The following is a 12,796-nucleotide window of genomic DNA, read 5'->3' as shown; positions in this document are numbered from 1 at the left end:
TCTCCTGGTCAATATAGAAAAGTCCCAACTCGTCCCATCCCAAACTATAGTCTATCTAGGTATGGAGATTCAGAGTCAAGCTTTTCGGGCTTTTCCGTCGGCCCCCAGAATCAGTCAAGCCCAAGAATGCATCCAGAGCATGCTGAAGAGGAACCGATGTTCAGTCAGACAGTGGATGAGTCTGATAGGGACGCTTTCATCGCTGGACCAGTTCATCGCGTTAGGGAGACTCCACCTCCGACCCCTTCAGTATCACCTAGCTGCTCACTGGAGAAAGGACATGACGCTAGAAGCGGTCTCAGTTCCTATCTCTGAGAAGATGAAGTCTGCACTGACTTGGTGGAAGAACAACATTCTTCTCAGGGAAGGTCTACCACTGGCTGTTCAGACCCCCGACCACCTTCTCTTCTCAGACGCATCGGACACGGGCTGGGGTGCGACACTGGACGGTCGGGAATGCTCGGGCACGTGGAATCCGGATCAAAGAGCACTACACATCAACTGCAAGGAGCTACTGGCAGTTCATCTGGCCTTGAGAAGCTTCAAGTCCCTCCTTCTAGGCAAGGTGGTGGAGGTGAACTCTGACAACACCACAGCCTTGGCGTACATCTCCAAGCAAGGAGGGACTCATTCGATGACGTTGTTCGAGATCGCAAGGGACCTCCTCTCCTGGTCAAGAGATCGAAACATATCTCTTGTAACGAGGTTCATTCAAGGCGACATGAATGTCATGGCAGACCGCCTCAGCCGGAAGGGTCAGATCATCCCTACAGAATGGACCCTTCACAAGAATGTTTGCAACAGACTATGGACCCTGTGGGGTCAGCCCACCATAGATCTGTTCGCTACCTCGATGACCAAGAGGCTCCCAAATTATTGCTCACCGATTCCGGACCCAGCAGCAGTTCACATAGATGCCTTTCTTCTGGATTGGTCCCATCTAGACCTTTATGCGTTCCCCCCGTTCAAGATTGTCAACAAGGTACTGCAGAAGTTCGCCTCTCACGAAGGGACAAGGTTGACGTTGGTTGCTCCCCTCTGGCCCGCGAGAGAATGGTTCACCGAGGTACTGCAATGGCTAGTAGACGTTCCCAGGACTCTTCCTCTAAGAGTGGACCTTCTGCGTCAGCCGCATGTAAAGAAGGTACACCCAAGCCTCCACGCTCTTCGTCTGACTGCCTTCAGACTATCGAAAGACTCAAGAGCTAGAGGCTTTTCGAAGGAGGCAGCCAGAGCGATTGCCAGAGCAAGGAGGACATCCACTCTCAAGGTCTACCAGTCAAAATGGGAAGTCTTCCGAAGCTGGTGCAAGGCGAATTCAGTATCCTCAACCAGTACCTCTGTAACTCAGATAGCTGACTTCCTTTTACACCTAAGGAAGGTAAGATCCCTTTCAGCTCCTACGATCAAAGGTTACAGAAGCATGTTGGCAGCAGTCTTCCGCCACAGAGGCTTAGATCTTTCCAACAACAAAGATCTACAGGACCTCCTTAAGTCTTTTGAGACCTCAAAGGAGCGTCGGTTAGCCACACCAGGTTGGAACTTAGACGTGGTTTTAAGGTTCCTTATGTCAGCAAGGTTCGAACCGCTTCAATCAGCCTCTTTTAAAGATCTCACTTTGAAGACTCTTTTCCTCGTTTGCTTAGCAACAGCTAAAAGAGTCAGTGAGATACACGCCTTCAGCAGGAACATAGGATTTACATCTGAAACGGCTACATGTTCCTTACAGCTTGGTTTTTTAGCTAAAAACGAACTCCCTTCTCGTCCTTGGCCCAAATCGTTCGAGATTCCAAGTCTGTCCAGTTTGGTTGGAAACGAACAAGAGAGAGTACTATGCCCAGTAAGAGCTCTTAAGTACTATTCAAGACGTACGAAGCCATTACGAGGACAATCAGAAGCTTTATGGTGTTCTATTAAGAAACCTGCTTTACCGATGTCGAAGAACGCAGTTTCTTATTACATCAGACTTTTGATTAGAGAAGCCCATTCTCATCTGAATGAGGAGGACCATGCTTTGCTGAAGGTAAGGACACATGAAGTTAGAGCTGTCGCAACTTCAGTGGCCTTCAAACAAAACAGATCTCTGCAGAGTGTAATGGATGCAACCTATTGGAGAAGCAAGTCAGTGTTCGCATCATTTTACCTTAAAGATGTCCAGTCTCTTTACGAGAACTGCTACACCCTGGGACCATTCGTAGCAGCGAGTGCAGTAGTAGGTGAGGGCTCAACCACTACATTCCCATAATCCCATAACCTTTTTTAATCTTTCTCTTGAAATGCTTTTTATTGTTGTTTTTGGGTTGTACGGAAGGCTAAGAAGCCTTTCGCATCCTGGTTGATTTGGCGGGTGGTCAAATTCTTTCTTGAGAAGCGCCTAGATTAGAGGTTGTGATGAGGTCCTTTAGTATGGGTTGCAGCCCTTCATACTTCAGCACCTAGGAGTCGCTCAGCATCCTAAGAGGATCGCGAGGCTCAGTAAGGAAGACGTACTTAAAAAGGCAGAGTAATGGTTCAAGTCGACTTCCTTACCAGGTACTTATTAATTTTATGTTTGTTATTTTGAATAACTGCTAAAATGAAATACGGGATACTTAGCTTCTAATGTTAACATGTATGCTGGTCTCCACCCACCCCCCTGGGTGTGAATCAGCTACATGATCACCGGGTAAGATTAATATTGAAAAATGTTATTTTCATTAGTAAAATAAATTTTTGAATATACTTACCCGGTGATCATGAATTAAAGGACCCACCCTTCCTCCCCATAGAGACCCAGTGGACCGAGGAGAAAATTGGTTCTTTGTTGACAAGAAGTACTTGAGTACCTACTCGACAGATGGCGCTGTTGTTGTACACCCCCACCTGTATAGCGATCGCTGGCGTATCCCGCCCGTAGGTTTTTTCTGTCGGGCAGCAGAGCTGCAGCTACATGATCACCGGGTAAGTATATTCAAAAATTTATTTTACTAATGAAAATAACATTTTTCCAAGTTGCACTTTTGGTAAATTGTTGTGAGTGGAGTTACAGTAGGCTGACCTGGTAATTACACAGTTCATCACAAGTTTCTTTACAGAGTGTTCATCCAGGTACTTATTTATAAAAGTAATGTTTCTAAGATGATAGCCAATAGCTTTTATTACATTTATTTGAGCATTGAAAGAAGAGTTACCGCCAAGGGATGTCCTTAGATCACAAAATTTTAGTAGGTTGGCCAAGGCCCCAGCCGCCCCTTTAGATACTACCACTAGAGAGTTATGACTCGCCAGACAGTACTACATTGGGTCCCTCTCTCTGGTTACGGTTCTTTCCCTTTGCCTACGCAGACACCGAATAGGCCAGACTATTCTTTACAGATTCTCCTCTGTCCTCATACACTTGTCAACACTGAGATTACCAAACAATTCCTCTTCACCCAAGGGGTTAACTACTGCAATGTAATTGTTCATTGGCTACCTCTTGGTAAGGGTAGAAGAGACTCTTTAGTGATGGCAAGTAGCTCTTCTAGGAGGACACTCCAAAATCAAACCATTGTTCTCTAGTCTTGGGTATTGCCATAGCTTCTGTACCATGGTCTTCCACTGTCTTGGGTTAGAGTTCTCTTGCTTGAGAGTACACTTGGGTACACTTTTCTATCTAGTTTCTCTTCCTCTTGTTTTGTTAAAGTTTTTATAGTTTATATAGGAAATTTTATTTTAATGTTACTATTCTTAAAATGTTTGATTTTTCCTTTTTTCCTTTCCTAACTGGGCTATTTTCCCTGTTGGGGCCCCAGGGCTTATAGCATCCTGCTTTTCCAACTAGGGTTGTAGCTTAGCATTTAATGATAATAATACTAGATATCAGGACAAAGTTGTTATTTTTGTATATTTGAATATCACCTAAGTTTCTTAGGCTGTTTATCTTTCCAACCACTATAAACTCAGTTTTATTTTCATTTAATTTTAGTTGTTTGGTTGTTATCCTTTCCCTAACTCTGGCAAGAATTCTGTTTGAGTTTCAGTAGTGTTGTCGATATCATTTATACATACATACATATAACAAGGCACTTCCCCCAATTTTGGGGGGGTAGCCAACATCAAACAAATTAAACAAAAAAGGGGACCACTCCTCCCTACGTTCCTCCCAGCCTGACAAGGGACTCAACCGAGTTCGGCTTGTACTGCTAGGGGTGCCACAGCCCACCCTCACCCGGTATCCACCACAGATGAAGCTTCATAATGCTGAATCCCCTACTGCTGCTATCTCCGCAGTCATCCAAGGCACCGGAGGAAGCAGCAGGGCATACTGGAACTGCGTCACAATTGCTCGCCATTCATTCCTATTTCTAGAACGCTCTCTTGCCTCTCTCACATCTATCCTCCTATCACCCAGGGGAAGTAAAATTGTGTATCATCTGCAAATAGTTTGAACTTCACTCCATGCCTTTGTAATGTATTTGGCAGACCGGTAGTACTGTATAGATACAGAATAAGGTTGGGCCCAGTACTCTCCCCTGAGATACCCCTCTGTTTAATGGTTCATATGATAAATAAGTTTCCAATTTGCACACAGTAGTTTCTGTCGGCCAAGTAGTCGTTTAGGTATTCAAAATCTTGATCTTCAATACTAATGAACGTAGATCATTTAGTAGCAGTTTGTGCTCAACTGTATTAAAAGCAGCGCTAAAATCGAGAAATATGAAAATACCACATTAGTTTCCATTCATCACTTCCAGCATATCATTTACAACAGAACATACAGTTGTCTCAGTTTATAATTTTCTCTAAGCAAGGTGGTTATCTTGCAAATCTTCTATTTCTTTTAAGAGTCTAATTAGTTGTTCAAGCGTTACATATTCTAGCATTTTAAAAACAAAGGATAGATTTGAAATAGGTCTACAGTATGCAAGCTTAATTCCTGATAATCTAGGGCACTCTACAGAACCGGTGTGTTATTATTATTATTATATTATTATTATTATTATTATTATTAAATGCTAAGCAACAACCCTAGTTGGAAAAGCAGGATGCTTTAAGCCCAGTGGCTTTGATTTTAGAGTGTCCTTCTCCTAGAAGAGCTGCTTACCATAGCTAACGTCTCTCTCCTACCCTTACCAAGAGGAAAGTAGCCACTGAACAATTACATTGCCGTAGTTAACCCCTTGGGTGAAGAAGAATTGTAATTTATCGATGCTTGTATTTGCTATTTTATAATTATATCGCCTAAACTACAATTTTTTCTCCAGTTACTTCAAATATTGGCATTGGATCAGTCACAGTTTATTTTCTTTGCTCTTTTGATAATCCTCGTGACATCATCTTGTGTTATTATTATTATTATTATTATTATTATTATTACTTGCTAAGCTATAACCCCAGTTGGAAAAGCAAGATGCTATAAGCCCGGGGTCCCCAACAGGGAAAATAGCCCAGTGAGGAAAGGAAACAAGGAAAAATAAAATATTTGAGGAAGAGTAACATTTAAATAAATATTCCCTATATTAACAATGAAAACTTTAACAAAACAAGAGAAAGAGAAATGAGATAGAATAGTGTGCCCAAGTGTACCCTCAGGCATGAGAACTCTGTATTATTGAGTCTCGTTAATTTTATCGGTGTATCTGGTATGGCACTAATCTGATATTGAATATTTGTAAATGACATAGTTATATTTTAATTTTTCCTCTTGGTTGAGGGTTCACTCGGGCATCTTATTCTGTCTTATTTCTCTTCCTCTTGTTTTTTTAAAAAAAATTTATAGTTTATACAGTATATCAAAGATTTATTTTAGTTCTGTTACTGTTCTTAATATATTTTATTTCAATTGTTATTTACTTCTCTTGTAGTTTATATATATTCTTTATTTCCTTTCCACACTGGGCTATTTTCTCTATCGGAGAAACTTGGGCTTTTAGCATCCTACTTTTCCAACTAGGGTTGTAGCTTAGCAAATAATAATGATAATGTAAATCATTATTAGTATTCAGTCATTTGGTTTATTTAATAGTCATTACAAGACAGAAAAGTTGAAATCGTGAGATTGTAGCAAATAGGAGGTCCTCTTTTTTGCAATATAGTATTATTTTCATTAATCACTCTTCCTGTGGCCTGATTGGTAACGTCTCTGCCTGGTGTTTGCTAAACGGGGTTTGGAGTCCCACTCGGACTCATTAGTGCCATTAGTGTGTGCAACCTTACCATCCTTGTGAGCTAAGGTTGGGGGGTTTTGGGGAGCCTATAGGTCTATCTGCTGATTCATCAACAACCACTGCCTGGCCCACCCTGGTCCTAGCTTGGGTGGAGAGGAGGCTTGTGAGCTGATCATATAATATATGGTCAGTCTCTAGGGCATTGTCCGGGTTGCTAGGACAATGTCACTGTCCCTCTCCTCTGCCATTCATAAGGGACCTTTTAAACCTTTAATGGATCTTTAACCAAATTCATGCCATGACAATCGGTGGAAAGAATGTTTGGGAAATGCTCTCCATTTCATATTGACCATTTCTAGAATATAGTATTTTTATATAGCAGGTAACCTGATGTTTACAATCCACTAGTCACATGGATTTCAAACCAGGATCAGGTATTGTGTACATACTGTCAAGTTAAGGGAAATGATAGTATTACTGCTATGTATGAATAAGAATTTTCATAGTACACTACAGAACTGTTGTGACTTCATTGATTATTTTTGGTATACAGTAAACAGTACTCTACAGAGAATCTTTGCATGAAATTTACCTTTGTTTTTCAATATATAAATCTGTACTGTATAGTAAACAAGATATGTATTTCCTCTCCTGGCAGAAGCTCTCTTTTTCTCCACTATATTTGTGCATTTTCTTTTTCTGGGTTAGCTTAACTAGTGCTTTGTCATATCTCCTTTACTACTGTATTTCTATGATATTAACAACCATAGAATTGAAGTCACCTGTGTGGTGACTCGTGTCTTTTGTGTGAAACTATGCATTATGTCGCTTTTCGTACATTTTATTACCATTATCCAGGTTTGCAGTGCAAATTCACATTCACTGCTATTTTATGCATGTGAAGAGCGGTCACTTTGTTACTGGATATAGAAATAGCTATATTGGTTCCTAACATTGTTGATTAACCCTTTTACCCCCAGGCTCTTTGGAAATTTCCAACCCTTAACCCCCAAGGGGTTATTTTTTCCCCAGCACATTTTGCAGTATATTTTTTTCAAATTGCTCTAACAGCCTTAATTTTTGTCATAGAGAGGTCAGGTTGGTCTCATTCTCTTGGAAAATGCCTGAATTTTCTCAAAAAATTATCAGAAATATGAAAAAAAAAGTTATTTAGCATTTTTTTGCAAGGACGTACCGTTACGTCCATGGGGGTAAAGGGATGAGTTTTGTGAAACGTACCAGTACGTCCTTTGGGGGTAAAAGGGTTAACAACCATAGAATTGAAGTCCCCTGTGTGGTGACTCGTGTCTTTTGTGTGAAACTATGCATTATGTCGCTTTTCGTACATTTTATTACCATTATCCAGGTTTGCAGTGCAAATTCACATTCACTGCTATTTTATGCATGTGAAGAGCGGTCACTTTGTTACTGGTTATAGAAACAGCTATATTGGTTCCTAACATTGTTGATTAAAATCACTGCTTATGATAGAATCTAGGCCCTAAAACAGAAATAAAATGGCCACAACCCGTTGTGTAGCCTATTTACCTTTAGCACTGCAAGTTTTCCATCTATATGGCAACCTATTTTGTGTAATATAAATTATTATGATTGTTTTTTCGGAAAACAGGAGATAGATTTTTTTGTTAAATGCAGATGCAGATTTTACCTTTACTCTAGTCTTGCGTATATGTCATAGCCTTGTTATAATTCCATATATATAGCAACCTATTTTTGTAATATAACAATAGATTTCTAATTGAATGTTGATTGTACGTTTACTCTTGCATACACGTCATATCCTTGTTTATGATATATTTTGAATAACGTTTTCTTTTGTTTCAGCAAATGAAGACACCCCAAACAAGAGAAGGAGATTATCGAAGGATAAGTAGGATTTATTACTTGCTGAAGCGATATAACATCCAGTGCTCCAGAAATAGTGTTTCGTGCTTCAGCAAGTTTTAATTTGGAGCAGTGACTTGTTTTCAAGGAGCTGACAGCAGTGTATTCAGTATTATTAATATTTGTGCAATAATTCTCTTTTTTTCTATTTTGTTTTTGCTGTCTGTTTCCTGTTCCTATACTATTCAGGCAGTGTTGAATTATTTCTGAACTGCCTTTGGTTTTTCTCTCGTTAAATTTCTTCTTTGGCGACCATGTTTTATTAACAGGTCCTGTAAAAGCAACACTACCGTGTTCCAGGACTGGGAATCGTGTGACATTATTTGCTTGGTCCAGCTGTCGTAGAATTACATTTCCTAGATGTTTAGTTCAGTGGATAAACTGACGATCTCAGCCTATGGCAACCCAAGAACACTTTGTTTTTTAACCTATTTGAATTTTTAGAATATTTGTTAAGTTCATTTTATGTTTTATATTTTACTGCTGTTAAAGATATTAATAGGAACTATCCCACATAAAATACAAAAAAAAGAATAAAAGATTTAAAAGTCTAAAAAAAAAAAAGTGTCACCCGTGACCTATTACAAGACAGAAGAGTGTAAATTTGTGATTTTATAGGGTGATGATCCCCCAGTGAGTCTAACGTCTCCTGGTAGCAATGTCAGGGACAGAGGATGGTATTTCAGCAGCTCTGCTAATTTGCGGTGGGCAGTGGAATTTGGTTGACCGAGGAAGTTTACCTCTCGCGCGAGGTCGACTCGACACCCGCATTAACGGGGCTGCTGCGTCCACCTCTATTGTACATGTAGATTGTAAATATCAAATGGTGAATGTTTTTAAATGTACAAAGTACAGCAAAAGTTATTTTCTGTGTATTTCTGTATAGAAGACTGCAGGTAGATGCAGGTCATGTAAATTATAAGCTTTAAGTGTAGAAGAGCCTTGAGGAGGCGACTGCGGCTGTATTTATTGTAAATATTGTAATCTGTTGTATAGACTACCACTTCTGCAAGCAACCTTGTTATTAATGATGTTTGTGTTTCCACGTCCTAATACCCGATGCCATTTCTGAAAACACTTTGCACTCTTTTCTGACTTTATCTAATTTGCCAGTTTTTCTAACTTGTTCGTGTTTTACAAAAAGGAAGTTAATTTTACCAGACCTGCTTCTTGAGAGCCATCTTAAAAATTAAAATAAACTTAAAATAAAAAATAAAATAAATTGTAAAAGAGTAAAGGTGGCAACTAAGGATTTTGATCTTAATAGAATTCTATTCCTTTTTGTTAGGAATGAACAATTTTAAAATATTTATATCTACTACCCTATCTATTTTTTTAGCTTAATGGCATGGAAATTATTCTTTAATGGCCCATTGATTCTATTGTAATGTAAGATTTCATATTTTACATTGTTATGAATAACAGTTTTAATTATATACAATTGACTTTGGGTATCATTTTAATAGTCCTATTTTTCAGCCTAGTTTCTTTAGCTTCCACGTGATATACGGAGCCGGCCAAAGAGAGTCGTCTTGAGTCTGTGTCGACGAGAAATTAACCTCTGGTCGGCTCTGTTTGCTGCTGTGCTTTAGATCTTCCTTGGTTATTTTCATTATCTGCCTAAACCTGATCTTGTTTTATTTAAAGAAATCTGTTATGATTGTCTGTAATTGTTAGCCAAGACATGCAGACGACAGAATTGTAGTTAAATATTTTGTATTTTTCTAAAATGGCTTGAGGTTGAGTGGCAGATTGTCCTTAACCTCTTTAGCCCTAGAGTCTCTAATTTGGTGTATCATGTTACAGGAGTAAACTGACCAAATAAGGTAGGCCAGTCTTTGGTGTCACCCTTCATTGCTTTTGAACTTAACGTAACGGTTCAATCAACTGTTTATGATTTTGTTGTTGACTAGCTGAGAAACAATTTGGTATTGAAGCTTAGCTTGCGAGAAGAGTTCGGGTCTCGGCTCTGTCTATTCACCATTGAATGTACCAATTAGATTTTCAGTGACGTTTTACCATGTAAAGATACTGTTTAGTGGTAAATCAAGGTGTGAAGTCCTGGAACTATAGACTTTGCTTATTTAAAGACGAGCAGCTTTATGACCCTGCTGTACATGTTGATATGAAATCTCAATGATTTAAGTGGATCCCTCATGTATTATCATGTGCTTCTTAATTGCTCCTTTAAAGACTGGTAAGTAGGTTTTCAACTGAAGGAGTTGAAACTGTCTTAAGAGTAAGGCATTGAAGATGAACCATATCCTCTGAGGATCAATCAGGTTTTTGCAAGAAAGTAAATATTTGTACTTTGCTATTGATGACGGGTGAAACATTCCATGAACAATTTTGAAACTACATTTATATGACAGAATTTATTTAATATATGAGCAATATGAAATACTTTTAAGCAAATGCACTAGAACTCGGCTATATTAAGTAAATACACATGAATTCGGTTCTGTTAACACTAACAAAACTATACACAATATAAGGTTGTATACAGTAGTACTAATCAATTTGTACTATACAATGAAAATTCCGTGATACAATATTTAAAAGTTAATGAAAGCATTAGTACCACATAATAACTCCAAAGGTGTTGTAAGTAGGTTATGCCAAGATCTAGGTCTATCAATGTCTTGACCCATATAGATATGGTCGGGTAAGCGGTTAACCTATATGCCAAATTTGAGTCCTTTTTAATCATTGCAAATACACACCAAGTTGATACTGATAAATGGTTATATAGAGAACAAAATTTAGATGTATCTAGTGGCAGAATCAGATCATTTGCCCAGTTTAAGTCTGCTCATGTCAACACTTTACACATTCAGTACGTGTATGAATAAATACTGGCTCGTATTAAAAAGTTTCATGCTGTGCATTACTAAAGATTCTATTTGTGAGTTTGACCATAGGGTCTCTGTAAGTTGGGATAGGCCCATCAATACATCTTGTTCGGTGCTCTTGCCATTACTTTGAACGTCTTTGCAGCGTTCCTTTGTCCCCTGGCTGTTCTTGCTTTATATCCTGCTTTACCTCTGTTCCCCCTTTCCTTTCATCCATCTTGTTGTCCAACCACTTTAACTTGAGATATATCTGGATTTACAAACATTAGACATTAGTTTTACCCAACTGTTGCTCTTATCGTTCATGGCAGTCTTTGTTTACTATGAGAGGAAATGGAAGACCAAACCACTAGTGTCGCTTTTGGTGAACACTGAATCTAAGCTTGAACTAGCAATTATAGGATGCATTGTGTGGATGTGGAGGGGGAGACTGTTAAAAGAGCACTCTCATGCCGACTGGATTTTTGAGAACTTGAGGTCATAAACGAATTACTTTAACTAAAACAAAAAGTATTATGCATAGTCTGCAAACCACCTTGCATTTGCTTTTGCCCCAAAACATGAAGAAACCTGAGAACTGCCGAGTGATAGAAGTCTAGAATTTCAAGCCTTTGATTATAGAAACAACGTGAAAGGCTTTTATAATACTCCAAAAGAATTCAGTTGATCATATTTGCTTTTTCCCAAAGATAAAGGTGTTTTACTTCTTTACAAAGGGAAAATCCATACTTTTAAACCATCTTCTGTTTCAGAGGAGCTTTTCTTTGACTTAAGTTACTGTAAAAGAGTTTTGTCTATAGATTGCCTTACCTTGTGTAAGACCCGGGCTCTTGCCTCGTAAAAGAGTTGAGTTATCTACTTTTCTCCTTCAGATAAAGATCTTGTCCTTCTTTATCAATGGAAAATTCATCCTTGAAAATTGTCTTCTTCCTGTCCAGAGTTTCTTTTCTGTTATCCTAACAGAATTAATCTAAAAGAATTTGGTGGATTATCCGTACTTATTTCTAATACTGAATAAAGATCTTGTGTTTCTTTATCAGGGGAAAACCTATCCTTAAAATTGGTCTTCTCTCTCCTGTTCAGAGTTGCCTTTCTATGTTATCCTACCAGAATTACTTCAAAAGAAATTAGTTGATTATCCTTGCATCTCCCTGTTCAGAGTTGTCCTTCTCTATGGTTCCAACAGAATTTCATATTCCCTTAACAAGAATCTTGCATTTCTATAAAAAGCAAATCCACCTTGGAGAATTCTCCACTCCCAATAGAAGCTGCAATCAGCCGAACCGTTCAGCACCAGTTATTGGATGTGCACTAGCCCCTTAATTCTTAGCTTTCAAGAGGGATCCTTTAGTGTTTGGCTAAAATGGTTAGCTTGAAGGATGCTGAGAGCAGTCTACCACGAATCTATATTTCATTGGACTGATATGTCGTAAGGTGTGCAAGTCTAAGATTGACCTGGTGAGCCATAGCATTCACTCATACCCAACATCGATAGATTGTCGTCAGACTTACCCGTCAAACAGACGTAGCTTTTCCCAGCAAAACTGCCTGGCGATCTTACAAGAGCATGATTGCTTACTAGAAGCAGCTTAGCTCTTTCCCTCTGCATAGCCGTTCTTTCTAAGTTATTCCAACAGAACCACCTGAAGGTTAGTATCTCTACAATAGACCCAGATATCCAACCGTTTGTTCACCTGACAAAGGTCATGTACCTCTTCGTCAGTCAACATAGCACTCTAGAAAAAGTTCAACTTAGCATACTAGAAAAAGCTAAGCTTTTCCCTCTGCTGATGCAGTCTCTGGTAGGTTATTCCAAGCATCCTTGAAACTGAGCAGTTAAGTCACGCTTCTTCAAGTTTGGCAGTTAAGCTTTACTGCCATGTTGCATTGTTAAGCCTGTAGACTGATTCA

At 39.0% G+C, this 12,796-nt stretch overlaps 1 protein-coding gene across 4 annotated transcripts in view; it reads left to right on the top strand.

Annotated features, from left to right (window-relative positions):
- The window catches only part of LOC137656781 (streptococcal hemagglutinin-like), a 67,939-nt gene extending 58,456 nt beyond the window's left edge, over nt 1-9,483 (top strand). For all 4 annotated transcript variants that reach the window (XM_068391066.1, XM_068391065.1, XM_068391064.1 and 1 more), the window contains one exon: nt 7,974-9,483. In XM_068391066.1, the coding sequence (XP_068247167.1) occupies nt 7,974-8,023 (50 nt within the window). In that variant the 3' untranslated portion in view covers nt 8,024-9,483. The remainder of the gene's footprint in view (nt 1-7,973) is intronic.
- Nucleotides 9,484-12,796: the final 3,313 nt, after the last annotated feature.

Source organism: Palaemon carinicauda, chromosome 17, assembly GCF_036898095.1.
Source record: "Palaemon carinicauda isolate YSFRI2023 chromosome 17, ASM3689809v2, whole genome shotgun sequence".
NCBI classification, from domain to species: Eukaryota; Metazoa; Arthropoda; class Malacostraca; order Decapoda; family Palaemonidae; genus Palaemon; species Palaemon carinicauda.
Note: the sequence above shows the minus strand (reverse complement) of the source record. Positions and strands in the feature narration are given on the sequence as shown.